The sequence below is a fragment of the Eriocheir sinensis genome, chromosome 50, assembly GCF_024679095.1.
Source record: "Eriocheir sinensis breed Jianghai 21 chromosome 50, ASM2467909v1, whole genome shotgun sequence".
Taxonomy (NCBI): Eukaryota; Metazoa; Arthropoda; class Malacostraca; order Decapoda; family Varunidae; genus Eriocheir; species Eriocheir sinensis.
The window spans coordinates 4611424-4639279 of record NC_066558.1 but is presented as its reverse complement, the minus strand read 5'-3'; the positions used below and the strand labels follow the sequence as shown (position 1 = coordinate 4639279).

Sequence of the window (27856 nt, the reverse complement as noted above, 5' to 3'; positions counted from 1 at the left end):
GTAGTGGTGATGGTGGTGATGGTGGTGGTTTGTGTATTTGCGTTTATTCTCGTTTGACATTGATAGATTATTGTTTTTGTGTTGTTTTTTGCTTTGTGTGTGTGTGCGTGTGTGTGTGTGTGTGTGTGTGTGTGTGTGTGTGTACCTGGCCGCCGGCACACGAGTTATTGACAGGTAATTGATGCATGTTTCACGCTGCTTCATTGGCGATCAAAACTTTTCTCTCCATAAATCACATCACTTTGACACCTGTCCTCCGCCCCCTCACCCCCCTTCACACCTGTTCCCCTTTCCCTTTTATCACCCCTCTCATCTCCCCTCTTGTATCCCCTTCCCCTCTTCACCACTCCCCCTTTACCCCTTTTATCTCCCCTCTTGCACCTCCTCCCCTTCTTTCCAACACTCCCCCTACCCCTTATCACCCCCCCCCCCTTCTTTGCCCCCTCCTCACCTCCTTCCTTTCCTCTCCCTTGTCGATAGCAACGTCACAACAAAACAACAGTGACAACAAGAGCTCAGTAGTAACACTGGTAGACTGTTGATGTTGATACTGTTTTTATTTATTGGTAACGATTGTGGTTTTATGACTCTACGGCGTGTTTTTTTTACTGTTTATGTTAGCGATGTTATTTTGTAGAGGATTTGTCATTAGAAGAAAGAGAGGAGAGAAAGGGTTTATTTATATGGAAGAAGATAAATGTATGATTGAAAATGAAATGGAAATAAGAAAAAGTTAAAAGAAGAAATATACCAAAGGAGGAAGATAAGACGAAGACGAAGAAGAAGAAGAAGAAGAAGAAGAAGAAGAAGAAGAAGAAGAAGAAGACTAAACTGTAATAGAAAAAAAAGGAAAAGGTAAGAACAAAGTAAAATAATTCCAAAAAACTAGAAATAAACAAGTACAAAAACTACCGGAAAACACCTGTTATTTGATCTCTCTCTCTCTCTCTCTCTCTCTCTCTCTCTCTCTCTCTCTCTCTCTCTCTCTCTCTCTCTCTCTCTCTCTCTCTCTCTCTCTCTCTCAACAACATAACATCTACTCTTTCTCTCTCTCTCTCTCTCTCTCACACACACACACACACACACACACACACCCACCGGAAACTTAGTAGCATACACAACTTCGCTAAGACTCCAAACTTATGAATCACAAACTTCCTCACAAACTTTGGCTCACGCGGAAGTAGAAAGTTAATATAGGAATGAAGTTGTAGTGTTATAGAAACGAGGGATTGGAAGGCGATTCAAGTACTAGTTTGTCGTTATGTCCTTTGTTGATGTTTACTTAATTTTCGTTTTTTTTTTAATTTTTTTTTCATCGAATTTTGGCACAATTATTTTTCTCTGTATCTTTCGTTTTTTTTCTTCTTTTGGGTGATTCATGTATAAGTTTGTCATTATCTCCTTTATTGGTGTTTACTTAATTTTCGTTTTTTCAATATTTTTTCCCTCAAATTTTAACACTTTTATTTTCCTCTGTATATATATATTTTTTTTTTCCATCAGCGTTTAGTCTTAAAAATTATCTGTTTTGACCTTGTACAAATTTGTTAGTATTCATTTGGGTTTTGTTTACTGATCACTGACTGCTTTTTTATCTTTTTTTAATCTCCGGCAACATGTTTTATTTTGGCCAAAAAATATACAAAGAAAAAATCGAAAAAAAAAATTAATACAGAAACAATGTATGAGAATGTACCGATAAAAAAACTGAGAAAGAGAAGGAAATTAAAATATGGAAGAGAAAGAAGGAAAATAAAAAATAAAAACATGGAAGGAGAGAAAATACAAAAGAAACAAAAAAAGAGAAAAACGAAGAAATATACAAACAAACAAACACAAACAAACACCACAACCCAAACTGTACTTTTACCACATACATTTTTTTTATGAAAGAGGGAAAAAAGGGGAAAGGAGGAAGTCGACTAAAAATATATATAGCTATGTAAAAAAAAATGCAGCTAAATGAAAATAAATAAAAGTGCGCGATAGTTTTGTGCATATTCGCGGTGCTTACGTGACCAGTAGAAGAAATAAATACAGGAAAAAATTGTAACATGATATCCACGTTTTCCATATTTCCCCTTTTTTTATAAACCTCGGAAATAAAACCAATACGAGTGTGAATGACCAGATTTCACGTTTTAGTTTTTTTTTTTTACTTTATTTTAATTTAGTTCGTTTTTTTACTCCCCTCTCGCACCTGGAATTCCATGTAAGTAGAATCCGATTACACTTGAAAGGTATCGAATCCTGTATTGAGTATTTTTTGTGCATTTTTAAAAGTTTGTTATTATCTTTATTATTCTTATACTTCTTATACTTATTTTATACTTATTATTGTTTGTTCATTTCTTACTACTACTACTACTACTATTACTACTACTACTACTACTACTACTACCACTACTACTACCCTTAATACAATAGCAATCCTAAACAAATCAAAAGAAATAATCGCATCTATACACCTTTTAGCCTATCGATTTTCTCATTAAACCGTAAGAAACATTTATTAACAAACACCAACACACACCTTTACACACCTTTGCCTGCACCAACACACTAACACACATTATTCGGTTTAAATTTCCATGGCGTATAAGCCCCACCCACTTTTCTTTTTCAGTGGATATGATTGGTCAGCCCACAACCAAGCCACGCCCCATCTCCAACTCAGGCTGCATATGATTGGTGGATACTGGGAGAGGATGAATGTGATTGGCGGTTGGTCGGCTGATGTGGGCGTGGTTAAACTGTCTAGTTATTTTGAACATCGCATAGTTTCAAGTCAACGCTTCATAACATTAACTCCTATCATCCTGTTTCTTCTTTTTAGTTTCAACTCCACATAAAACGAGTTAAAGAGAGAGACGGAGAGAGAGAGAACAAAGGGGTTTCGATCCTATCTATAAAGTGTAGAGAGACAGACGATCCTCTATAAAAAGATCACCGTGGAACCCAAGCCGTTACTGTTGTGTCCCTCTGGCGGCGGGGAGACGCATTACTTACTTCGCTTGGACAGGGTGTTGAAACCTCTGGCAAGCGTGTTGGAATCTATGTCTATCGCTTTTGATCTTATTCTGTAGTCTAGTGTGTTTGTGTGTGTGTGTGTGTGTGTGTGTGTGTGTGTGTGTGTGTGTGTGTGTGTGTGTGTGTGTGTGTGTGTGTGTGTTCGTTTGTTTGTCTTGCTATAAGTAAAGGAAACAATGACAGGCTTGATAGTCGATGCTGACGGACAAATGACGGTGTTTGTGAACGAGAGAGAGAGAGAGAGAGAGAGAGAGAGAAAGGGGGGTGGGTGACGTGGTGAAAGGAGGAGGAGGAGGAGGAGGAGGAGAAGAGGGGAATATAAAAATACTGATAGATAAAGAAAAATCAACCGAGAGAAACTAAACTTATACTACGAAAACTGACATATAGAAAAAGTAGTACAAAAGAGGGAAATTAGTTACAAATAAAGAGGAAAGAAAGAGAGAACAGGATAAGATACGAAAACAAAAAACAAGACTATTAACATCGAGCTCCCTCTCTCCAAACAACAAAAAAAAAAAGAACAGTAAACAAATAATAAGAGAAAACACAAATATAAAAACAGAAACCATGTATACTTGAAACCAATGCCAGCCCCTTAAAAACATATATATCCCTAAAAAAAAAAAAAAAAAAAAAAAAAAAAAAAAAAAAATGTATGAATCTATGAGAGCTCCGCTCCCCCTTCGAACCGTGTCAAGGGAAGGAAGGTGGAAGGACGCAAACCCCGAGTGGCGAAGAAAACGGAAGCCAATTAAGTTGACAATGACCAAGGACGTCCTGCTAACAGTGACCCTTATGGCCCCTCCCCCCCTACCCCCCTACCCCCCCCATCACCACCTACCACCTCCACTCAACACCATCACTACCAATACCCACTTCCACCATCACCACCACCACCACCATCAAAACTTATGGCCCCTCCCTCCCCCTCTTCCACCCCCATCACCACCCACCACCTTAACTCAACACCATCACTACCAATACCCACTTCCACCATCACCACCACCACGACGTACTAACACCATCATCACCACCACCACCATCATCAAAACTTATGGCCCCTCCCTCCCCCTCTCTTCCACCCCCCCCCCCATCACCTCCACTCAACACCATCACCACCAATACCCACTTCCACCATCACCACCACCACCATTACTGTCACCACCACCACCACCACCACCACTTCTACTTTATCTTTTTATGTTGCGTAGAAGAATATCTCTCTCTCTCTCTCTCTCTCTCTCTCTCTCTCTCTCTCTCTCTCTCTCTCTCTCTCTCTCTCTCTCTCTTTTGATTCTTGGGTATAAAGAAAGACAAACCAGACGATGAAGGAGGAAAAAATCTGAATGAAAAATGTGTTTGTGTTCTGATATTGTGTGTGTGTGTGTGTGTGTGTGTGTGTGTGTGTGTGTGTGTGTGTGTGTGTGTTTGTTTAGGTCTTGTTTGGGTGGCTCATTGCTTTGTTTGCACACTTGTTTTCTCAACCTCTCAACTCACTGAATACTTATTGTTGTTGTTGTTATTGTCCTTGTTGTTGTTGTCATCATAACTCTACCACCCTTAACCTCACCATCATCTTTCTCTCCACCACAATCACCATCACCACCACAACCAAAATAGCTCACCTAACATACACTACTACTACTACTACTACTACTACTACTACTACCAGACGCCCATCACTATCACCACCATCATCATCACAATTTCCTTTCCTCATATGGCGTATAGTGACTGCTCTCTCTCTCTCTCTCTCTCTCTCTCTCTCTCTCTCTCTCTCTCTCTCTCTCGATCTTGGGACTCACATATCGAGGATTCATCTGCGCCATAACGAAAAGAGAAGATCGTTGGAGGAGGAGGAGGAGGAGGAGGAGGAGGAGGAGGAGGAGGAGGAGGAGAAGGAGGTGGAGGAGGAGGAGGAGGAGGAAGCAGGGGGAGAAAAGATACTCGTAATGGGAGGAGAGAGAAGGGAAATGAGATAAGTAGGGAGAGTGTGCGTCTGTGTTTATCAATTAATTTAACGTCTAAGGGAAGAACAATAGACAGAGGGAGCAGGAAAAATTATCATAAGGGGAAGAGGGGGAGGAAAAAGGAGATAAAGACAAAAACAATAGACGGAGAGCTGAGGAAAAATAATCACCACAAAATAATGAATGAGAAAAAAAAAAAACGATATAATTTGCAGCTGGAAAAATAGATCGAGGACTTTTATTTATTTATTCCTGGAAGTGTGAAAAAAACGTGTATTTGTCGTGATTTCCTTTTTGTAATATAATAATCACACTTTTTTTTCGTTCGTATTGGCGTGAGTTTGTATTTTTTTTTAATTTTTCGTCTTCTAATACAATCATCACTTGAATAAAATAATAGCTAAGATTATGAAAAGTTGTGGAAGCGAGGAAAAATTATAAAGCTAATGACTGAAAATAAAATAAAACACAGGTAAGCGAGAATCGGTATGCCATGAACTGAAAGAATTAAATGAAAATAGCTCTTGAAAAATAGAACGAGGACTAACATTCAATACAACAATAGCTAAGATTATGAAAAGTTGTGGAAGTGAGGAAAAATGGTTGACCTAGTGACTGGAAATAAAAACACAGGTAAGCGAGAATCAGTATGCAATAATCTGAGAGAATGAAATGAAAATAGCTCTTGAAAAATAGAACGAGGACTAACATTCAATACAACAATAGCTAAGATTATGAAAAGTTGTGGAAGTGAGAGAAAAAAATGATAAAGGTAGTGACTGGAAATAAAAACACAGGTAAACGAGAATCAGTATGCAATTAACTGAGAGAATGAAACGAAAATAGCTCTTGAAATGATAATAGATGAAGTTGAAGGACAGACAAAAACGGACCCTAAAATTAAAGTATAGAAATAGAAACAAAGAACTGAAAACAGGAAAGTCAAATTAATCGCGAATCTAAAAAAAAAAAAAAAAAAAAAGTTAGTGGGCATTAGAGGAAAAAAACTTGAAAATGTAAACGAAAAAAAAAAAAGACAAGTGTGTGATTATAATATCAAAAAAAGAGGAACGAAATAGAAAAAAAAGATAAAATTCACGACAACATTAAAAGGAAAAAAAAAAAAAGCAAGTGATGATTATAATATTAAAAAAAAAGGAAAACACGACAAAAACACGTCTTTTTTCACACTTCCACGAATAAATAAATAAATAAATAAATCTAAGTCTGGGAATCATCTTTCTGAACTAGCTCAATTTTCACTAGGCCTATAATACCCTCTCACAACCCCCCCCCCCCCCAGTCCCTCTCACCCTTCCTCCATCACCCTATTCACTGCCTCTTCTCCCTCACACCCTTATCTTTATGGATCTTAGAAGCATCGTGGGGGGGGGGGGGGGGGGTAGGGGGGGTTCAACACTACACCCTGAGACCTCCTCCCTAACACCCTGACACCCTTAATGTTGCACTTAGATCGCCCTTAATCCCTTATACCACCAACTAACTGTATGCCTCTCTCTCTCTCTCTCTCTCTCTCTCTCTCTCTCTCTCTCTCTCTATGTGTGTGTGTGTGTGTGTGTGTGTGTGTGTGATTTCATGTGATGTCAGTGAGAATCTACTGAATGATGAGAGAGAGAGAGAGAGAGAGAGAGAGAGAGAGAGAGAGAGAGAGAGAGAATTACGACAAGGTGCAACATCCATAATGGTAACACTGTCAAACCTCAAACCACCAACAACAACCCCGCGCTTTGGCAACACTGGCAGCACTAAAACTCCACTCTATATCCTTAATAACAGGGCGGTAAGGGTCGATCGGCAACCTTGGTAACAGTGCCGCTCTAAGTGATGGGTGGCAGGGTGGCGGCTGGACTGGCAACACTGACGGGTGCCTCATTTCCTTGCCAGTGCCACCCACAGCGCCGCAGTGCCCGCCAGTGGCCCTCCGAGAGATAACGAGATGGTGGTGTCGGGGTAAGGGCTGTGAGATGTTCAGGAGGAGGAGGGGGAGGGGGGAGAGAGGGAAGGAGGAGGAAGCAAGAGATGGAGGTTAGGTATGGAAGGAGTGTGACCAAAGAGGAGTAGGAGGAGGAGGAGTAGGAGGGGTGAGAGAGGGAAGGAGTAGGAAGCAAAAGACGAAGGTGGTATTGAAGGAGTGTGAAAAAACAGGGGTATGAGGAGGAGGAGTAGGACAAAAAGGAGGAGGAGGAGGAGGGAGAGAGGGAATGAGGGTGGTATGGAGGGAATGTAAATGAAAAGGAGGAGGAGGAGGAGGAGGAGGAGGGAGGGAGAGAAGGGTCGAGAAGGAAAAATAGAAGAAAGAGAAGGAGGGAAAGGAAAAGGAACGAGAGGAGTATATATAAATAGAATTAGGAAGAGGAGGAAGAAGCTGAAAAGGAGGAGGAGGAGGAAGAGAGGGAATAAGTAAACAAAAACAAAAGAAGGAAGAGAAGGAGGGAAGTATGAGGAAGAAGAAGAAGAGAAGGAGAAGTAAAGGAGAAGAAGAGGGAAGGAGTAAGATACGAAGGAGCAATATTTCACAAGTAGGCCTACATAAACAGAAGAATAGGAGGAAGATTAGAAGGAAAAAAAAAGGAATAGAGGAGAAGGATAATAAGGAACAGTAAGATAAGAACCGATAACAAGAAACAGAAGATTAAGGAAAACGAAAAGAGGAAGTAGGAAAAATGGGAAAAGAAGAAGGGTGCGAGGAGGAAGAGGAGGAGGAGGAGGAGGAGGAGGAGGAGGAGGAGTGCTAAGGAAGAGAGATTGAAAAGTACATATTCTGTGGAGATAAACAAAACCTTTACTGCTACGACCGCAAGGCATGGACAGAGAGAGAGAGAGAGAGAGAGAGAGAGAGAGAGAGAACAACCACACTTACTTACCAATCACTCTGATCCTATGACATGAGAGAGGAAATGACGCCGCTCTCTTCCTCTCCCTCTCTCCTCTCTCTTTCTCTCCCTCCTCCTACTCCTCTTCCTTTCCTCTTATCTCTCCATTCCCTGTTACTGCTCTCCTTTTCTCTTTTACTCTTGGTCTATCCCTTGTTTATTTTCTCCTCTTCCTCTTCCTCCTTTCCTACTAACTTCTCTCCCTTTCCTTCCTTCTTTCGGTCTCTCTTCTCCCTCTCCTATTCCTCCTCTTGCTCCTCTCCCTCTTCTTATCTCATCTCTGTCTATCCTCGTTTCTTCTTCTCCTCTCCCTATTTCTTCTCTCTTTTCCCTCTTCCTCTTTTATTCTCATTTCTCTTTTCTTCCCATCTACTCTCTTTTCTTGTCTCCCTCTCCCTCTCTTCTTCGCTGGCTCTCGATTTTCTTTTCACTCCCTCCTACCTTTCTTATCCCTCTCCATTCTCTTCCTTCCCTCCACATGCCCTCTACATCTCTGCATCTTCCTCCCTTCCTTCTCTTCTCCTTCCTTATCCACCTCCTTTCAACCCTTCTCCATTTCTTTAAGACATTTTCAATTACGTTAACATCATGTCCCTTTATTAGTCTTTCACATTTAACATCATCTTCCAATCCCTTTCAAAAGCCTTTCCTAGAATCCTTGTAAATATAAGACAACTGGCATTTCTTTCCTTCTTGTTCTTCTTATCATTAATATTCTTTTTCTTCGTAATATTAGTGATCGACCGTATGACCTTTCCGACCCTAACATACTAATTTCTTAAGTTTCTTTGTAACAGTCTTTCATAACACATAATTTAGTGTCTAGCTAAAGGTCTTGATTTCCTGTGTGTGTGTGTGTGTGTGTGTGCTGCCAGCTTGCGTAACCTTTTCTTGGGGCATTCAGGGACCAGTGTTGCCAAGTGGAGATAAAACGCCTCCCCGGGTGGTTGCAGGAGACGAGAGTTGCTTCGCCCATTCAGAATCAATCGATCAATTAGTGCTTCGTTCCTGGCTTCAGTGTTCCTTCAGTGCTTCGTTGTCAAGGCTCGAAGCGGGTGGCGGCAGGATATATTGCGTAAGCCAGAGAGAGAGAGAGAGAGAGAGAGAGAGAGATGGTGGGTGTCTAAGTTAAGTTTTTCACGTTCTTTTCACATCCTTTCTTAAATCCTTGTTGTCTGAGGTCATCACTAAACTAAATACAAGAAGAAGAAGAAGAAGAAGAAGAGGACGAGGAGGAGTAGGAAGAGGCAGAAGAATTAGAACAAAAAACAGGATGAAAAGAAAGCGAAGAACAAGAAGACGATAGGGATGAAAAAGGAGAAATGAAGAAGAAATATAAGAAAGAAGAAGTGGTAGACGTAGTTGAAGAAGGAGAACAACAACAACAACAACAAAACCACAACCTACAACCTTTCCAAACCTCAAGACACTTTCCCTTTAATATAAAAAAACAAAAGTTAAGAAAAAAAAGCATCAGACAAACGATAGGATACCAAACCACACACTTCCTGCTTAGAGGCGATAAGAAGGGAGAGAGAGGGAGAGGGAGGGAGAGGGAGGAAGGGAGGGAGGGAGGGAGAGAGGGAGGGATTTACCTGTCCAATACCTGATCACTTCCTCATATAAAGTATCAGTAACCCCCCTTCCCTCTCTCTCTCTCTCTCTCTCTCTCTCTCTCTCTCTCTCTCTCTCTCTCTCTCTCTCTCTCAAGATCTAAGGAGCCGCCGTGACTTATTAAAAAAAAAAAAGTGTTAAGACGAAATGCTGTGTGTGTGTGTGTGTGTGTGTGTGTGTGTGTGTGTGTGTGTGTGTGTGTGTGTGTGCTTAAATTAGAAGGTAAATATGTCTGAACAAATACAAAACAAGAAAACAGAGAGAGAGAGAGAGAGAGAGAGAGAGAGAGAGAGAGAGAGAGAGAGAGAGAGAGAGAGAGAGAGAGAGAGAGAGAGAGAGAGAGAGAGAATAAAGTAAAATAAGTCATACACAAATAAACAAAAGAATACATCTGACAATAATAGATAATACAGTTAAGAAAGAAAGAAAGAAAGAAAGAAAGAAAGATGAAAGAAAGAAAAACAGGATAATCTGTAGCGTGATAAACACACACACACACACACACACACACACACACGAACACGAACACGCAACTACTAGTGTTTCGTAAAAGATCCGATTCGTAACACATACTTAGAGGGATTAATGGAAAACTTGGGCTCACATTACAGGAGGAGGAGGAGGAGGAGGAGGAGGAGGAGGAGGAGAGGAGCATGGAGAACAAGTATAAGGAGGGAGGCAAAAAGAAGCTAACCCACAGACACACGTAAGTCGATACTCCCATTGATGTTACACGGTTAGATGAGCCTTACGGATGCTGCGGAGGGCGTGAGATGAGGGAGATGAGTGGAGATGAGGGAGATGAGTCACTGGAGTCTCCATTCTGAGCCCCGACATCCGGCCATTAGCATTAAGGGTGAAAATACTTGTCCTTAGTATGCTTCATTTTCCTTAGTGACGTGATGTGCGCTCTCTCTCTCTCTCTCTCTCTCTCTCTCTCTCTCTCTCTCTCTCTCTCTCTCTCTCAGCGTGTTTGTTGCTCTGACTTTCACAGTTCAGTGGATATGTTGAGGAGGAGGAGGAGGAGGAGAAGTAGGAGGAGGAGGAGGAGGAGGAAAAGTAGTAGTAGGAGGAGGAGGAGGAGGAGGAGGAGGAGAAGTAGGAGGAGGAGGAGGAGGAGGAGGAGGAGGAGGAGAACTACAGATAAATGAGAATACAATTTGTTGAAGAAAATGTAAATAAATAAGATGGATTAAAAAAGAAAGAAAAAGAAACATTACATTTGTCTTTATCAGTAAAACACAATGACAGAAAAAGAAAAAAGAAAATAAACACAAACAAGAACGAAAAAAAAAAAACCACAAATCACTAGAGAACAAAAAAAAAAAAAAAAAAAAAAAAAAAAAAAAAAATAAACATTACATTTGTCTTTATCAGTAAAACACAATGACAGAAAAAGAAAAAAAAGAAAAACAAAAACACTAAAACAAAAAGAAAATAAACAAACACAAACAAAACAAAGAACGAAAAAAAAACAATAAATCACTAGAGAAAAAAAAACACACAGGTAACTTTTTTTCCCTTTTTTTCCTGCTTGCCACGATTCATTACCTGGAGTCCTTTTTTTTATTCATTTTCCCTCCGTATCAACCCCCCCCCTTACTCCCTCTCCCTCTCCCCTATCCCCCTTACCTCCCTTCCTCCTCCTTCCCCCTTCTTTCCTTAACATCCCTTACTTTCCCTTTCTCCCTTCCATCTCCCCCTCCCCATCCCTCCCTAACCTTCCTTTACCTTCCCTTACCCCCTCCTTCCCCTAACCTCCCTTTCTCCCCTTTATCTCCTCCCCTTCCCCCTACCTTTCCCTAACCTCCCTTTTTCCCCTTCATCTCCTCCCCTTCCCTCCCTAACCTTCCCTCACCTCCCCTTACTCCTCCTTCCCCCTACCCTTCCCTAACCTCCCTTACCGTCCCTTTCTCCCTCCATCTCCCCTCCCTCCCTCCCTAACCTTCCCATACCTCCCCTTCCTCCTCCTTCCCCTATCTTTCCCTGACCTCCCTTATCTTCATTTCTCCCCTCCATCTCCCACTCCCCTTTCCTCCCTAACCTTCCCCTACCTCTCCTTACCCTTCCTTCCCCCTCCTCTCTCTAATCTCCCTTACCTTACCTTATCTCTCCCTCCCCTTCTCTCCCTAACCTTCCCTTACCCCCTTCCTCCTCCCCTCCCCCCCTCCTCCCTCCCTAACCTAACCTAACCTCCCCTGCAAATTTGTCTCTGCAGTTCCTCGTATTCTTTTTTCACCCAACCAAACCCTACCTAAATCCACCCCCTCCCCCTCTCTTCTCCCCTTAAGCCCCCCCCCCCCTCCCCTTAACCCTCCCTCCTTTCCCCCATAAGACCTATACCCTCTCCTAACCCTTCCCTATACAGTACCCCCTTCCTCTACCCCCTTATCCTCCCTATTCACTAACTTTTCACTCCCTCCCCCACGCACCCTCCTCTCCCCTCTCGTAGTCGGCGTGAAAGCGTGTGATTTTAACCTCATTTGAATACACTGGAGCATTCGCCACCTCGCCTCCCGATGAATATGCATTAGCGCTGAAGTTTATTAGTACAGGAACGTAGCGACGACGAGGACCCGGCCAGACTTTTGCATTACCGACACCACCACCACCACCGCCACCACCACCACCACCACCACCGCCGCCACCACCGCCACCATTACAACACCACAACACCACCGATACTACTGTTGCTACTACTGCTGCTCCTCCTCCTCCTACTACTACTACTACTACTACTACTATTATTACTACAGTGGTTCTTTGCGGGAGTGTTGGTATAAAGGTTTTGTTGTTGATGTTTTTTTTTTTTAACAACAAAGGAGACAGCTCAAGGGCACAAAAAAAAGGAAACAATAATAAAAAAAAAGCCCGCTACTCGCTGCTCCTAAAAAAAAGAGAATCAAAAGAGGTGGCCGCAAGAGAGGTCAATTTCGGCTACTACTACTACTACTACTATTTCGACTATTTCTTCTCTAGTTTATTCCCACTAACTCCTTTCATATTCCACTATTCGCCTTTCTTTGTTTTTTTTCTATACCCATTTTCCTCCTCTTCGTAATCAGTTCATTTTCCTGTTTTCTTTTCTCTTTCTCTACCTTTGTTTCGTTTTTACCTCTGTTTTTTCATATTTTTCCTGTCGGTTTTAATTCATTCCTTTTCCTTCTACTTTTCGCCTTCCTTTATTTCATTTTTTTTCTATACCCATTTTCCTCCTCTTCGTAATCAGTTTATTTTCCTGTTTTCTTTTCTCTTTCTGCTTCTCTTTCGTTTTTACCTCTGTTTTTCATATTTTTTCTCTACTCTCAACACTATCTTCTACCTCGTCTGACCTCCCTTCTTCCTCTCCCTCCCTTACCTATCCCATCCCATACTCTTCCTTTCTCATCCTCCCTCCTCCTCTTCCTCCTCCTCCTCGTCTCAAAGAAGGAAGAGAGGGATGGATAAATAGTGGGGTGGATTACGCTACACTCTGCGGTGGATTTGAAATAAGTGGCAGGATGGGAAAGGATGGGAAAGGATGGGAAGGGAAAGAGGAGGGAGAGGGGGCGACACGGGGATTAGGTAGGGAGGATGTGGTGGAGGTGGGGGACGTTAAAAAAAAAATAATAATAATAAAAAAAAAAGTTAATGTATTCAGAATGACATTGAAATATGGATAAATGAGATAAGAAAACACAGGATACGTAAAAATAGACATGATAAACGAAAGAACACAAAGCAATTGATGTAACTTATATGGAAATGACAAAGAGGACGAGGAGGACGAGGAGGAGGAGGAGGAGGAGGAGGAGGGTAAAAGGAGAGGGTACATTTGTGTGGGTGAAGGGATTATGGGTACGGAGGAGGAGGAGGAGGAGGAGGAGGAGGAGGAAAAATAAGACACGTTAAAAGAGAATTAAGACCAGACAAAACAAAACAAAGAGAAATGGAAGACGAGGAGGAGAAGAAAGAAGAGGAGGAAGAGGAGGAAGAGGAGGAGGAGGAGGAGCCATATTTAGATAGTGACTGTGATAGGCCCTTTGCCACGATCACTATCGCGAATATTGAGGAACAGAAGAGAAAAGGAAAGGTGAAAATGAAAGTGAAAATGAAAGTGAAGGTGTGACCGAGGCGAGGTGGATGGACTGAAAATGAGATGATGGTGATGATGATGACGAACACGTAATGGATAATGAAAACTACAAATATGAACACAGGAAAATGACGTCATGAAGGTGATAATGAATAGATAATGATGAAAAAGTTAAGAAAAAAGAAATGTAAATGATGGTGATGATTGTGATGTTTGTGATAGTGAAGATGATGGTGATGATGGTGGTGAGAGTGATGTTCGTGATAGTGAAGAGAATGGTGATGATATTGGTGGTGATGGTGATGAGTGATGTTTGTTATAGTGAAGAGAATGGTGATGATGGTATTGGTGGTGATGGTGATGATAGTGATGTTTGTGATAGTGAAGAGACTGGTGATGGTGATGATGGTGGTGATGGTGGTGTTGACAGTAACGTTTGTGATTGTGAAGATGATGGTGATGGTATTGGTGGTGATGGTGATGATGGTGATGAAGATGGTGATAATAGTGATGATTCAGGACACTTTCTTGGACGGGGTTTTACAATTTCCTTTGTTTGTTTGTCTATCTCTCGGAGGACACGTGAGTCTATTGGTATTTCCTTCCATCTCCTCCTCCTCCTCCTCCTCCTCCTCCTCCTCCTCCACCTCCTCTCTTTCTCTGTTAACTCTTGTCATCTTGTATTTATTTTATCATATTACAACACATCATTTTTGTTATCATTATTATTATTATTATTATTATTATTATTATTATTATTATTATTACTATTATTATCAAGTTTTCATATTACGTCATTTATTATTTTTTTCGACTCATTCTTTTTCTGCTGTATTATTTTTTTTCTTTCTTTCTGTACAACATTTAGTTTTCCTCCTCCTCCTCTTCTTCCTCTTTTTCCTCCTCCTCCTCCTCCCCTCCCCGCCACGGTTCTCACATTTCTATAACTCCTTCAAATCCTTCCTCCCCTCTCTCCCTTCCTCCCCTCTCCCTCCCTTTCACTCCTCTTACTTTCAATATTCCTTCCACTACCATCAATATGCACTTTTCTTTCCCTCCTCCTCCTCCTCCAATCACACACCTTTCCTCCTCCAATCAGTGGTTACCTGAGAGCCGTACAGATTTTCCTACCTTTCCTACGCTCTTTCTCTCCTCACCTGCCAAGTCAGAGTCAACCCTTCCCCTGCCTTCCTTTCCTTGCCTTTCCTTCCCTTTCCTTTCTGTTTTCCTGCTTCTTTTTCCTTCCTTTTCTTCCCTTTCTCTTCCTGTTTCCTTTTCCTTCCCTTTCCTTTCTCTTTTCCTGTTTCCCTTTCCTTAATTTCCTTCCCTTTTCTTTCCTTTCCTTTCTCTTCCTGCTTCATTTTCCTTCCTTTCCTTTCCTTTCCTTTCTCTTCCTGCTTCCTTTTCCTTTCCTTTCCTTGCCTCTCTCTCTCTCTCTCTCTCTCTCTCTCTCTCTCTCTCTCTCTCTCTCTCTCTCTCTCTCTCTCTCTCTCTCTCTCTCTCTCTCTCTCTGTCTTCCTTTCCATCTTTTAATCTATCATGCTTCTTTTGTTCTGCCTCTCTTCTCCTTCTCATCCCATCTCTCTCTTTTCCCATCACTTCCTCTTCCTCTATCTCCCTCTTACTGTCTCTCTCTCTCCCTCCCTCCCTCCCCCCAGGCCGATAAGGAGCACTATGCATTCCTCGGCCACAATACACTCGCCCTAACGTGCCTGTTACGGAGACAATGCCGCGATAAGTGAGTGCCGTTAAGTCGCTGCTGCTCGCTGTCACCCGCTCTCCGACACTCCATTCCCCGCGCGCACACACACACTCTCTCTCTCTCTCTCTCTCTCTCTCTCTCTCTCTCTCTCTCTCTCTCTCTCTCTCCGTCTTCCTTTCCATCTTTCATTCTACCATTCTCCTTTTGTACCGTCTTTCTCTTTTACTGTATCTCACAACTATGTAAATACACACACACACACACACACACACACACACACACACACACACACACACACACAAGGACTGAATGTATGAGAGGAACTGAATGAATGAATAAAGTGGAGGAGAGAAAAGGAGGGAGAGAAGAAGGAAGGGAAGTGAGGAAAAAAAAAAAGAAGGAAGAGGAAGAAATACAACAGGTAGACAGATTTTGACCTTTTTTTTTCATATACTAATTCGTTACTAATTCTTTCATCTTCTTTTTATTCATGTTTTATCCACGTCTTTTTCACTATCTCTCCTTTCTTCACGTTTTCCTTCTCCTCTTCGTCTAATCTTTATCACCTCTTCTCTCCATTATCTTCCTCCTCTTCTTCTCCCCTTCATATGTCTTATCATTCTCTTCCTTCCTATCATTTTCACACCTTTCCTACTTCTCCTTTTCTTTCTCTTCACTTTCTATCCCTTCCATATTTCACCTTCCCTCCTCCTCCTCCTCTTCTTCTCCCCTTCATATCTCTTATCATTCTCTTCCTTCCTATCATTTTCACACCTTTCCTACTTCTCCTATTCTTCCTCTTCACTTCACCTTCCCTCCTCCTCCTCCTCCTCCTCCTCCTCCTCCTGGAACATACGAGCGAGGATAAACGAGCCGTGTAAACTCTCGTAGGCGCAGATTACGAGTTTGTGTTGATTCCTTTGTAAATACGAGCGCACGAGAAAGGACTCTGAGTTACCTGACTACTAATAAAGACCGCCAGGTGAGGTACGGGGGCCATGGCTCACCTGCACACCTGTAATAGACCTGAGATAAACACCTGGACAGAGAGAGAGAGAGAGAGAGAGAGAGAGAGAGAGAGAGAGAGAGAGAGAGAGAGAGAGAGAGAGAGAGAAGGGGGGGGGGTACATCAGGGAGGCAGCCAGCAATATCAACAAAGAGATAAGAGATGAGTGGATGAAACCTACAATCACGTGTGGATAGCCCTGCGGGTGGAGGAGGAGGAGTGGAGTGGAGTGGGTATCAACAAGGTAAGGTGGATGAGGGCTGCCCACGATACCCTCCCTTCCCTTCCCTCCCTTCTCTCCACATCAAGGGAAGGGAAGGGAAGGGATGGTGACGGAACACAAGTGGAAAAGTAGCTATGGTGTGGAGCCTAAAAATAGATTGAGGGAGAGAGAGAGGGAGGGAGAGAAGGAGGGAAGGGTAGAGAACATGGAGGCAAAAAAAGGGTATAGGAAGGAGAGGAGGAGGGTATGTAGAGGGAAGGAAGGATGGAGGGAAGGAGGGAGAGTGGAGAACAGGGAGGGAAAAAGAGGAATAAGAGAGGAGGGAGTAAAGGGAAGAGAGAAGAAGAAATGGAAGGAAATGGGAGAAGGGTATGAGAGGGAAGGAGGAATAATGACAGATAAAGGAAGATAGGAATAAGGAGAAAGGAAAGAAAGGAGGAGAAGAGGATGTGGAGAAAGAGGAGGAAAGGAAGAACAGATGGAAGAATGAATGAAGGAATAGAAGAAGGAGAAGAGAAGGAGCAGGAGGATGAAGTGGAGGAAGAGAAAGATAGGGAAGAAGGGAAGGGATGAAAGAAGTGGAGGAATAGAGGAAGAAAAAATAATAGATAGAAAGGAGAGGAAGATGAAGTGGAGGATTTAAAAGATGGATGGAGGGGAGGGGCAGAAGTGGAGGAAGGGGTGGAGGGAAAGGTGGAGAAGTGGAGGGAAGGGTGGAGAGGTGGAGGAAAGGGGTGGAGAGACAGTTCTTAATCACCAGGACAATAAATGGAAGTTCTGAGTCACAATTCATGTATAAACAGAGGTCACGTTCTCTCTCTCTCTCTCTCTCTCTCTCTCTCTCTCTCTCTCTCTCTCTCTCTCTCTCTCTCTCTCTCTCTCTCTCCGCCATCTGCTGTCTCAATTTAAACCATTATTTGCGTCCTTTTCCAACTAAAATAAATTGCATCCATTATTTTCTACTCATTTCTTTTCTTTTTTTTATTCTTTTTTATATATATTTAACGACTTTTATTTTCTTCGTGTGTGTGTGTGTGTGTGTGTGTGTGTGTGTGTGTGTGTGTGTGTGTGTGTGTGTGTGTGTGTGTGTGTGTGTGTGTGTGTGTAATACTTTGTCGCTCTTGCATAAGTTAAGTAATTCTACAAACTCCTTCTTATTCATCTTTCTTCATAATTATTTCCTACTGTTCTTCTTTACTCTTCTTTACTCTTCTTCCTCTTCTTCTTTATCTTTTTTGTTTACTTGATCTTCTATTTAACATCTCTCCCTTTCCTCTTACTCCTCTTCCTCTTCCTCTTCCTCCTCTTCATGACTCTTATCCATTCCTCCTCAATTTACTCATCATCCTTGTTCATCCTCACCAGTTTTTGTCACACTTATCCTCCTCCTCCTCCTCCTCCTCTTCCTCCTCCTCCTCCTCCTCCTCCGCCACCTACACTCAATCGCCTTCCTTCTCGTTTTTTGTGTGGGTGACTAACTCGGTCAATTGGGTCAATCTGTTAAGTCTGCACCACCACCACCATCACCACCATCACCACCACCCAACACCACCAGTCAACACCATTACCACTGATCACATTCACCACCACTACCACTAACACTTCCCCACCATCACCACTACTCTCACCACCACCCTCAACACCACTACTGATCACTACCACCACCACCATCATTACTACACCGAACGTACCATCACCACCACCATAATCACTACCACGCAACCACACTGGGAATTACCTCTTATGATGTCACCACCACCATCATCACCACTTCCACTAGTCAACACCACCTCCACCACCACCACTACTAGACACCACCTATTCCACATCACTCAACACCACCTGCAACACCACCACTACTAGACACCACCTATTCCACATCACTCAACACCACCTGCAACACCATCACCACCACCAATCACCACCATCTTCAACAACACTATCTATAAATCGATGTCATTCAGAGAGATACTAATCATTAACCATCACCATTATCACCATCATTATCACCACAATCACCTCCATTACTTCACCACCACTGAGCCAAGACACACACACACACACACACACACACACACACACACACACACACACACAAACATACGCACACCACCACCACCACCACCACCACCTCGCTATCACCATCTGTAACTGTTTCGTGCTTTCAACTTTTGCCTAAATTATCAACAGAAAAAAAGGTGATAATTAAGTGTTTATCAGGTGAGTCAAAGCAAATATTTAGTCTGGTTTGATCCGATCTTAATTACTTTCTATATCAGTCTTAATGCTCCTCCTTCTTCTCCTCCTCCTCCTCTTCTTCCTCCTCCTCCTCCTCTTCCTCTTCCAAGAAACAATGCAAGTCTCAAGGAGCGCCTGACATATTGAAATGGTTAAAACACTCATAATTCTTAGGAGGAAAAAGTTAAGTGCATTATTTTTATTTTTTGTGCGTGTTAAAGCGAGAGCGAGCGAGCGAGCGAAGAGAGAGAGAGAGAGAGAGAGAGAGAGAGAGAGAGAGAGAGAGAGAGAGAGAGAGAGAGAGAGAGAGATTCATTACCTTCATTCTTCCTGGTTCAAGAATAACCCTTCGTCTCAACCTCACTGTCAGCTGATTCTACAACAACAACAACCACAACAACAACAGCAACAACAACTACTACAGCCACTAATTTACGCTTGACAATGCTTTCCTCTATTCCCACAACCTCCCCTTCCTCCTCTTCCTCCTCCTCCTCCTCCTCCTCCATGACCACCCTTCCTTCCCTCTGTCCTTTCTTCCTTCATAAATGTCTGAGAAATTTGAATATGCCAGTGGAAAGGGAAGTCATATATTACGCCCTCCATCTCTCCTTCCCTCCCTTCCTCCATCATACAGGGAGAGGGAGGGAGGGAAGGGAGAGTAAGGAGGAATGTAACTCAGGGCACAGAGGGAATTGTGGGAGAGAGAAAAAGGGGGTGAGGGGAATGTGTGTGTCTGTGTGTGCGTGTCTGGCAAGGGGAAAGGGTTGATGGAGGAGAGCAAAGGAGAGAGGGAGAGGGAGGAAGGGAGGGAAGGGAGGGAAATGAGGGTGAATGTGAGGGAGAGAGAGAGAGAGAGAGAGAGAGAGAGAGAGAGAGAGAGAGAGAGAGAGAGAGAGAGAGAGAGAGAGAGAGAGAGAGAGAGAGAGAAGTATTTTTTCTTTCTCACGGTGCAAGTTTCGACCTGACATGATGTTTTGATTTCATTTTCCAAACAGAAGTTGACAAAAAATAAAACACGAAGGAAAAGTAATAAAAAATAGCAAAAAAAGACGAAAAAAAAAAGAAAATCCTACGACATGTTTACTCTATTTCTTTATTTCTTTCTTTATTTGTTTGTTAGTAATTATTTACGTTTACATGATTAGAGAGAGAGAGAGAGAGAGAGAGAGAGAGAGAGAGAGAGAGAGAGAGAGAGAGAGAGAGAGAGAGAGAGAGAGAGAGAGCGCAGAACGACAGTCTTTTCACACGTATTAAAATGTCTGTTCTTTTTTACTCTCCCGTTGCTGAATCATTCATCACCCCCTCTTTCCCCTCACTCCCCCCTCCCCCCCACCCCCGCACCCCCCACACCCCCGCCAGTAGGCCTAGACAAACCTAAACACACCACAACGCACTCAAGACAAAGAATAATGTCGCGAGAGAGAGAGAGAGAGAGAGAGAGAGAGAGAGAGAGAGAGAGAGAGAGAGAGAGAGAGAGAGAGAGTAACGTATTTCATCTTTTAGCGTGTCATTCGTAACACAATCCATCTTAGAACCAACCCTCTCTCCCTCCCTCTCCCTCTCTCTCTCTCCCTCCGTATGACCGTGGGAAGCGTCCTCCTACACTTCTATGCTAATGAAGTGAGTCTTGGAGGTTTGAGAGAGAGCAGAGAACAGTGGCAGAGAGAGAGAGAGAGAGAGAGAGAGAGAGAGAGAGAGAGAGAGAGAGAGAGAGAGAGAGAGAGACAATATGGGAATGTTAATGACAGAGATGGATGGTGAGAGACGAGGAAGAGAAGAAGAAAAGGAGATAATACGTAACAGAGGATAATAAACGAAAAAAATAATGGAAGTAACATGAGACGAAATTGAAAACATGCCCTAAAAAATATAGCTATATACCTTAAATTAACCGCTGTCAGAAATATACATAGAAAAAAAAAAGGAGTAATGGAAACGAAGAGGAGATAATAAGAAATTGTAGATAATGAACGAAAAAAAAAAGAAAGCAATATAGGATGAAAATACTGAAAACTTACCTCAGAAAATACCTTAAATTAACAGTTGTCAGGATTATTTATAAGAAAAAGAGAAAATATATAAGAAATAGAGAAAAAGAACAAGAAAATATTGATAGATACTTAAATGACTTAGACCAGTAGAAAATAAAACATACTTGACAATTGAAGAAAAAGAGGAAATGAACGAAACACATAATTAGAAAGAAAAAAAGAATAAAAAGAATAAAAAAAGATAACAGAGGAGACATACTGAAACTGACGCTAAAAAAAAAAAAATACAAATACAAATACAGATACAAGGAAATACATAAAAGAAAGAAAGAAAGAAAAAAGGAAAGAAAAACAGAAAGAAAGAAAGAAAGAAAGAAAGAGAGAGAAGGTGAGAAATCAATACAAAAAATAGCAATAGGCGAACACAATGAGACGGATATATATGAAAACAGAAAACAAGCAGATTCTAAACATAGCAAGAGTGAGTAAGGGCAAAAACAAGAGTGAGAGTGAGTAAGAGGGTGAGTCAGCGAGGGAGGGAGACATCGCTAAACAGGAGCAAGAGGAAGCACAATAAACAAGAGGAACAACCCAGCCAAGAGTGCCAAGAGGAAGAGTAAAGAGGGAAGGAGGGAAGAGTAGAAAATGGAGGCATAGATGAAAGAGGGAAGGATGAATGAAGGAAAACATGGAAAACTAAACGAAGAGAAAGAAAATAAAGATGAAGAGAAGAGGAGAAGAGGAAAGGGAGAAGAAATAAGAGGAAAACAATGGAAAATAAAAAAGGAAGGAGAAGGAAAAGAAAGATGAAAAGGAGAGTAGATAGGGAGAGTAGATAAAAAGAGGAAAGAATGAAGAAAAGGGGAAGAAAACAATGGGAAACGAAAACGAAAGACGAAAGGAGAGGAAAGAAGGGGAAAGTAGATAATAAGGGAAGGAAAACAATGGGAAACAAAACGAGGGAGAGAGAGAGAGAGAGGAGAGAAAGATAGAGAGGAGTGCCAAGAGTGCCTCGGAGTGCCGCATGCCCCGGAAGGAATATAATGGCAAGCCACTTACTTCTGCTGCTTCTTTAAGTGAGAGAGATGTGGCAGAGCTGAGTATCGAAGCTCCACGTACCTGGGGAAGAGAGGGGCAGGTGAGCACAGGTAAGGTCAGGTGAGTACAGGTGTTTGATTTTTTACTTATTTATTTATTTTTACAGTACAGGGAGCAACTCAAGGGCAACAAAAAGAAAGGGTAGGAAAGAAAGGCCCGCTAATCGTTGCTCTCAGGTGAGGTGGTTAGTTAAGGTGTGTCTGTTGTGTTATATATAAAGGACGTAAACAACAATAATTATATATAGAAAAAAATACAAATGAGTAGTTATCAAAGTATAAAAAAATAATAAAAAATGCACAGACAAGAAATTATTAAAGAAAACATCGAGGAACAAAAAGAAAACACCAACTTGATAAAAAACAAGAAAGAAATTAAAGAAAACAAGAAAAAATGCGTATGAAAACACAACAAAAAACATTATATATCCTTCATTTTCTTTTCACTCCACTTTTCCTTCTCCCTCTGTCTCTCCTCCTCATACCAGCTTCCTTCTCTCCTTTCCCCGTTCCCTAACCTCCTCTCCCTCTTTTTCCCTATCACATTCTCCCTCCCTTTCTCTCCCTCTACATCTCCCCTTCTTTCCCCCCCTTTCCCGCACCATACCACCTAAGTTCTTTCCTCCTTCCCTCCCTCTTCCCCTAACCTATCCTTCTTTCCTACTCCTCCTTCATCATACCGCCACTCCCTCCCCCCTTCCTTCCCCTCCCCCTACCCCTTCCCCTCCCCCCTCCTTTTCCACCTCTCACACGGTGTCCGAAATATGCAAATGAGAACGTGGATTTTTTTCTCTTTAGCTGCGGCGCGGGGATCAGATGGCGGAGGGGCCGTGTCAAAATGTTATATAATGCCACGGTGCCATATGTAAATTACCGGAGAGTGCCACATGTCGCCTGGCACTGCATACTCCTGGCGCGCTCTGTGGCTCCGACTCTCTCTCTCTCTCTCTCTCTCTCTCTCTCTCAATATGATTCTCTACGTTATTTTGTTTTTGTTTTTTTCATTCATTTTCTTATTTTTTTCCCTTCTTATCCATTTTTCTCACTGGCGGTTTGTCTTTGCCGTTGTTTTCTTTTCCTTTTTCTTTCTTGTTTGTTTTGTTTTGTTTTTTTGTTATTGATGTGGTTGAGAACTATTATTTTTTTGGTGGTCGTGGTGGTGGTGGTGGTGGTGATGAATAGTGATGATGGTGGAGGTGGTGAAGTTAGTAGTAGTGGTGATGATGATGATAGAAGTGGTGACTGTGGTGGTGATGAAAATAGTAGAGATGGTGAAGATGATGGTATTAGTGATGATGGTGGGTGGGAAAAATTAATGTGATGACGGTGATACCGGAGATGATTGTGATGATGATGGTGGTGGTGGTGGTGGTGGTGATGGAGGTGAGGGGGGGAGGGGGGGGCGGGGGGCGTACCATCTCCTTCGTTCTGGTGATGAAGGAAGGGGGCACCAGACAGGAGGTAATGTGAGAGGGACAAAAAAAAAAAAAGAGGGGAGAGAGAGAGAGAGAGAGAGAGAGAGAGCGAGAGAGAGAGAGAGAGAGAGAGAGAGAGAGAGAGAGAGAGAGAGAGAGAGAGAGAGAGAGAGAGAGAGAGAATAAGTTGCAGTGACTATCAGATGTTGCCGACAAAAGCTTTCTTAATATAATGGCTTTGTTTTTTTTTGTGTTTGTTTTGTTTTGTGTTTTTTTTTTTTGTTAGTGTTTTTCTCAATATTTTCGCTTCAGTTTATTTTTTTTGTGTGTGTGTTCGTGTGTTGGTGTATTATATTTCATGCCCTGTTTTAGTGTTTTTTGTTTGTTTGTTTGTTTGTTTGCAGTCATCACTATCACCACTACCATCACCATCATCATCATCATCATCATCTATTGCAATCTATTTCCATACTCATCACACCTCATCATCATCACCATCATCACCATCTAGTTATATTTTTCTCGTTTCATCTCATGTTCATTATCATCACCATTAAAATCCATCATCATCACAGATCACCATTACCAGCATTATCATCACCACAGCATACCATTAACACCATCACCACCATCATCACTATCCTCCCATCATCACCACCAATTTACCGTTACCATCAAAACCATCACCACCACCTCCATCACCACCAGCACCCATCATCACCACTACCATCAACTCCCTCCCTCACACACACACACACACACACACACACACACACACACACACACACACACAGTCACAGGTCCCTCGATGCTTCCCATAAATTCCGCGCTAAAACCTTTTATAGACACGCCTCACCTCTCGTCCACACCTGCTCGGCCGGGACCAATAAAAATCATGGTTATTAAAATGAAGGGTACATGCGTCACACACTCCACGCGACACCATTGATTCATTTTTATATTCCTTTATTGCCATTCACCGCCGGGCGACACGACGCGCTGAACGAGGCGGCGATCAGGACCAGTGCCAGTAGGGCCATTATAGTGCCGAACAGAGTGCCAATAGAGTGCCAAGCAGAGTGCCACCAGAGCGCCAATAGAGTGCCGAATAGAGTACCAAAAGAGTGCCAAGGAGAGTAACGGGAGAGTACCTTTAGTGCCAATTAAGTGCCAATAGAGCTCTAGTAGAATGGAAAGTGTCAAAGGAGTGCCTACCAGAGTGCCAATAGACCTAAAGAGTGCAAGAACAGTGCCAGAGTACCAAACACAGTACCAATACAGTATCAACGGAGTACCAATGGAGTTCCAACAGAGTACCAACAGTGCCAAAAAGTACCAATAACATGCCAAAGAGTACCAGACAGAGCCCCGATAGACTGCCAATATCGTACCAAAGAGTGCCAACCCCCTCCTCTGTTTTCCCGTAGTACCGCCAAGTCAAGTGTCAGTTCAATAATGTTCAATAAAGGTGTGAGGCAAGGTCAGGTGTTAATTAATAAAGATCCCGACAGGTGGCAAGTCGACCTGTGTTAGCGCGCCAGGTAACTTAATGAGCGAGTTGGGTTAAGGGTTACCTGTAAAAATTAGTCTTGATGAGGGAGGGAGGGGAGGAGGGAGGGAAGGGGGGGGGGAGGAGATGTATGTGAGGGGAGGAAGGAGGATTTTTGTGTGTGTGTGTGTGTGTGTGTGTGTGTGTGTGTGTGTGTGTTATAAGATAAAGAAAACAACAAGAATATTAGAAGATGTATTAGTAGGAGTAGTAGTAGTAGTAGTAGTAGTAGTGGTAGTAGTAGTAGTAGTAGTAGTTGTAGTAGTAGTAGTAGTAGTAGTAGTAGTAGTGTTAGTAGTAATAGTAGTAGTAGCAGTAGTAGTAGTAGTAGTAGCAGTAGTGGTAGTAATAGTAGTAGTAGTAGTAGTAGTAGTAGTAGTAGTAGTAATAGAAGTAGTAGCATCTGAATCCTTTCCAACACGCCAATAGTCGCCGATACACGATCAGTGCGAGGCGTCTTTGTTAGCGCAGGGGAACACGATCCTCTCTGGAGGGCAAACACAGCAATACAAAAGGATCGAGAAGGGAATCCAATAGCCTTGAGAGCGATCCGATCCTCCTCCCTCTACCCTTGTGAAGAGGATCAAGTATGGAGGTTTGAGAGGTTGGAAAAATAAATGGTAATATATTAAACGGCCCATTGAGAGTTAAGGGATACGCCGCGCCCTTCCATTCTTCACTTTTTGTAGCGTGAATGGAGGAGGAGGAGGAGGAGGAACATAAAACCACAAGAGAAACAAGAATAAATAAATACCCGAAAATAGAGATAGGAAATAAACAAACGAAGATGTAAAGATATATAAAAAAAAATTGAAATAAATAATAAAAAATGGTAAACACAAAAATAGAGGCAAATAATGAACGATACCTTCATTAGTTAGTTAGATAGATAGATAGATAGAGATAGATAGTTAGTTAGTTAGATAGATAGTTAGACAGTTAGTTAGTTAAAAATGAAGAAAAGACAAATAAAATGAGATATATATTAATAGAGTAGATTAAAAACACGATAAGAATAAATGGTTAGAAAAATATTATAAAAGATACAAAATGAATAATTAAATGAAAAAAAAAACCGGAAAAAATAATGTTAGAAGGGAAACAACCAAATAACTAATGATCTTTATACATCTGAAAGTAAATCTCTCTCTCTCTCTCTCTCTCTCATCAGTGGTTTTCCTTGTTATCTCTTTCTTTCTTTGTTTCTATCTTTCTTTTTTTTCTTCCTTTCTTTCCTTTTCTCTGTCCTTAAAACTTTCTCTAATTCTTTCTTTCTTTCTTCGTTTATCATATTTTTTTCCTTTAAATTTGCTTCTCTATTTAAAAGCTTTCATCTTCTATATACATAAACTCTCTCTCTCTCTCTCTCTCTCTCTCTCTCTCTCTCTCTCTCTCTCTCTCTCTCTCTCTCTCTCTCTCTCTCTCTCTCTCTCTCTTACTCCATCTCATCCACTCGAGAACGCAAAAATCTATAGATGACGAAACCAAACACATTATACGTCCCGGCGCCAGGCTCTTCAGATTATGGCGTTGGATCCTACGCTGAATGCGATCTGAATCCATCCCTTTGGGCTTGGATCAAAAGTCACTTATAATGAATGATCTATGGGGAAAAAGGGTTGGCGGAGGGAGGAAGGGTAGGAGGTGGAGGGAGGGAGGTAAGGAGAGATGAGAGGGAGGAGGGAGGAAAGGACTTAAGAGAGGGAGAGAAGGATTACGCAAAGGGAAAGAGATAGACAGATAGATAAATAGATAGATAGACAGATAGATAGATAGATAGAGAATTAACTACGGAATTAAAATCTGTGCACCATTCCTTTTCCTTATTCAACATTTCACTTTCTATTTTTCATTATAGAAAGAGGAGAGAAAATGAGATAGAAAAGAAAGTTAGATAGATAGATAGATAGATAGATAGAGAGAGAGAGAGAGAGAGAGAGAGAGAGAGAGAGAGAGAGAGAGAGAGAGAGAGAGAGAGAGAGAGAGAGAGAATAAGTATAGAATTATAATCAGTTTACTTTCTTTTTCCATCTTCACCAATGATTTCACCCTCTTCCTATCTTCCTTCCCCCTCTTCCTTTCTTCTTGTCTTCCTCCCTCTTCCTTTCACCCTTCTTCCCTCTTCCTTTGGCTCTCCTTCCCTTCTTCCTTTCATCCATCTTCATTTCTCATCCATATAAAGTTCTTCCGCCCAAAATCTATAAAGGACCCATGCTTGCAAGAACCGACTCAGTGGCACTTTGGACTTCGTGGGGGGAGGAGCTCGCTGGGGTCACGGGAAGCTGTCTACTGAAGCTCAACGTAAGGGGTGACAGGAGGGGTGAAGGGTGAGGGAGAGACAGGAGGAGGGTGAGAAGCGGAGGGAAGGGAGGAAAAAGGGCAAAAAGGGTTAAGGGAGGAGGAAAGAGAGACAGGACAGGTGGCCGTAGAGAGAACATGTGTTTTTCCCTCCTGAGAGAGAGAGAGAGAGAGAGAGAGAGAGAGAGAGAGAGAGAGAGAGAGAGAGAGAGAGAGAGAGAGAGAGAGAGAGAGAGAGAGAGAGAGAGAGAGAGAGAGAGAGAGAGGTAACACTTCCGGTAACTAATATTTTTTTTTTCGTTTTGTTTTTGTTTATTTAATCTACGTGTGTGTGTGTGTGTGTGTGTGTGTGTGTGTGTGTGTGTGTGTGTGTGTGCAACAAATCTCCTTATCTTCAATTTTTCTTCCCTCCTCCTCCTCCTCCTCTTCCAGTCTTTCCTCTTTTACTTCTTCCTTCTATCTCCCTTCTCTCCTCTTCCTCCTCTTCTTCCCCCATCCCTGTCTTCTTCCTCTTCCTCTTTCTCCCGTCCCTGCTTCTTCCTCCTCCTCCTCCTTCTCCTCTTCCCCTCATTATCACTCTTTCTAGTCCTCCTCCTCCTCCTTTCCACGCATCTTCCCCTCTTCCTACGACAACTATAACCCTTCCTCCTCCTCCTCCTCCTCCTCCTCCTCCTCCTCATAATATCTTTTCACCTCGCCGTAAAGATTAATCATAAGCTCGCAGAAGCATTGATGATAGTTTTAA

At 42.2% G+C, this 27856-nt stretch overlaps 1 protein-coding gene across 4 annotated transcripts in view; it reads right to left on the bottom strand.

Annotated features, from left to right (window-relative positions):
• The window catches only part of LOC126982277 (homeobox protein cut-like 1), a 165059-nt gene that overhangs the window by 90753 nt on the left and 46450 nt on the right, over nt 1-27856 (bottom strand). For 3 of the 4 annotated variants that reach the window (XM_050834267.1, XM_050834268.1, XM_050834270.1), the window contains exon 3: nt 21812-21871. The exons of the other annotated variant lie outside the window; for it this stretch is intronic. In XM_050834267.1, coding sequence (XP_050690224.1) covers nt 21812-21871 — 60 coding nt within the window. The remainder of the gene's footprint in view (nt 1-21811; nt 21872-27856) is intronic. 4 annotated transcript variants of the gene reach the window in all.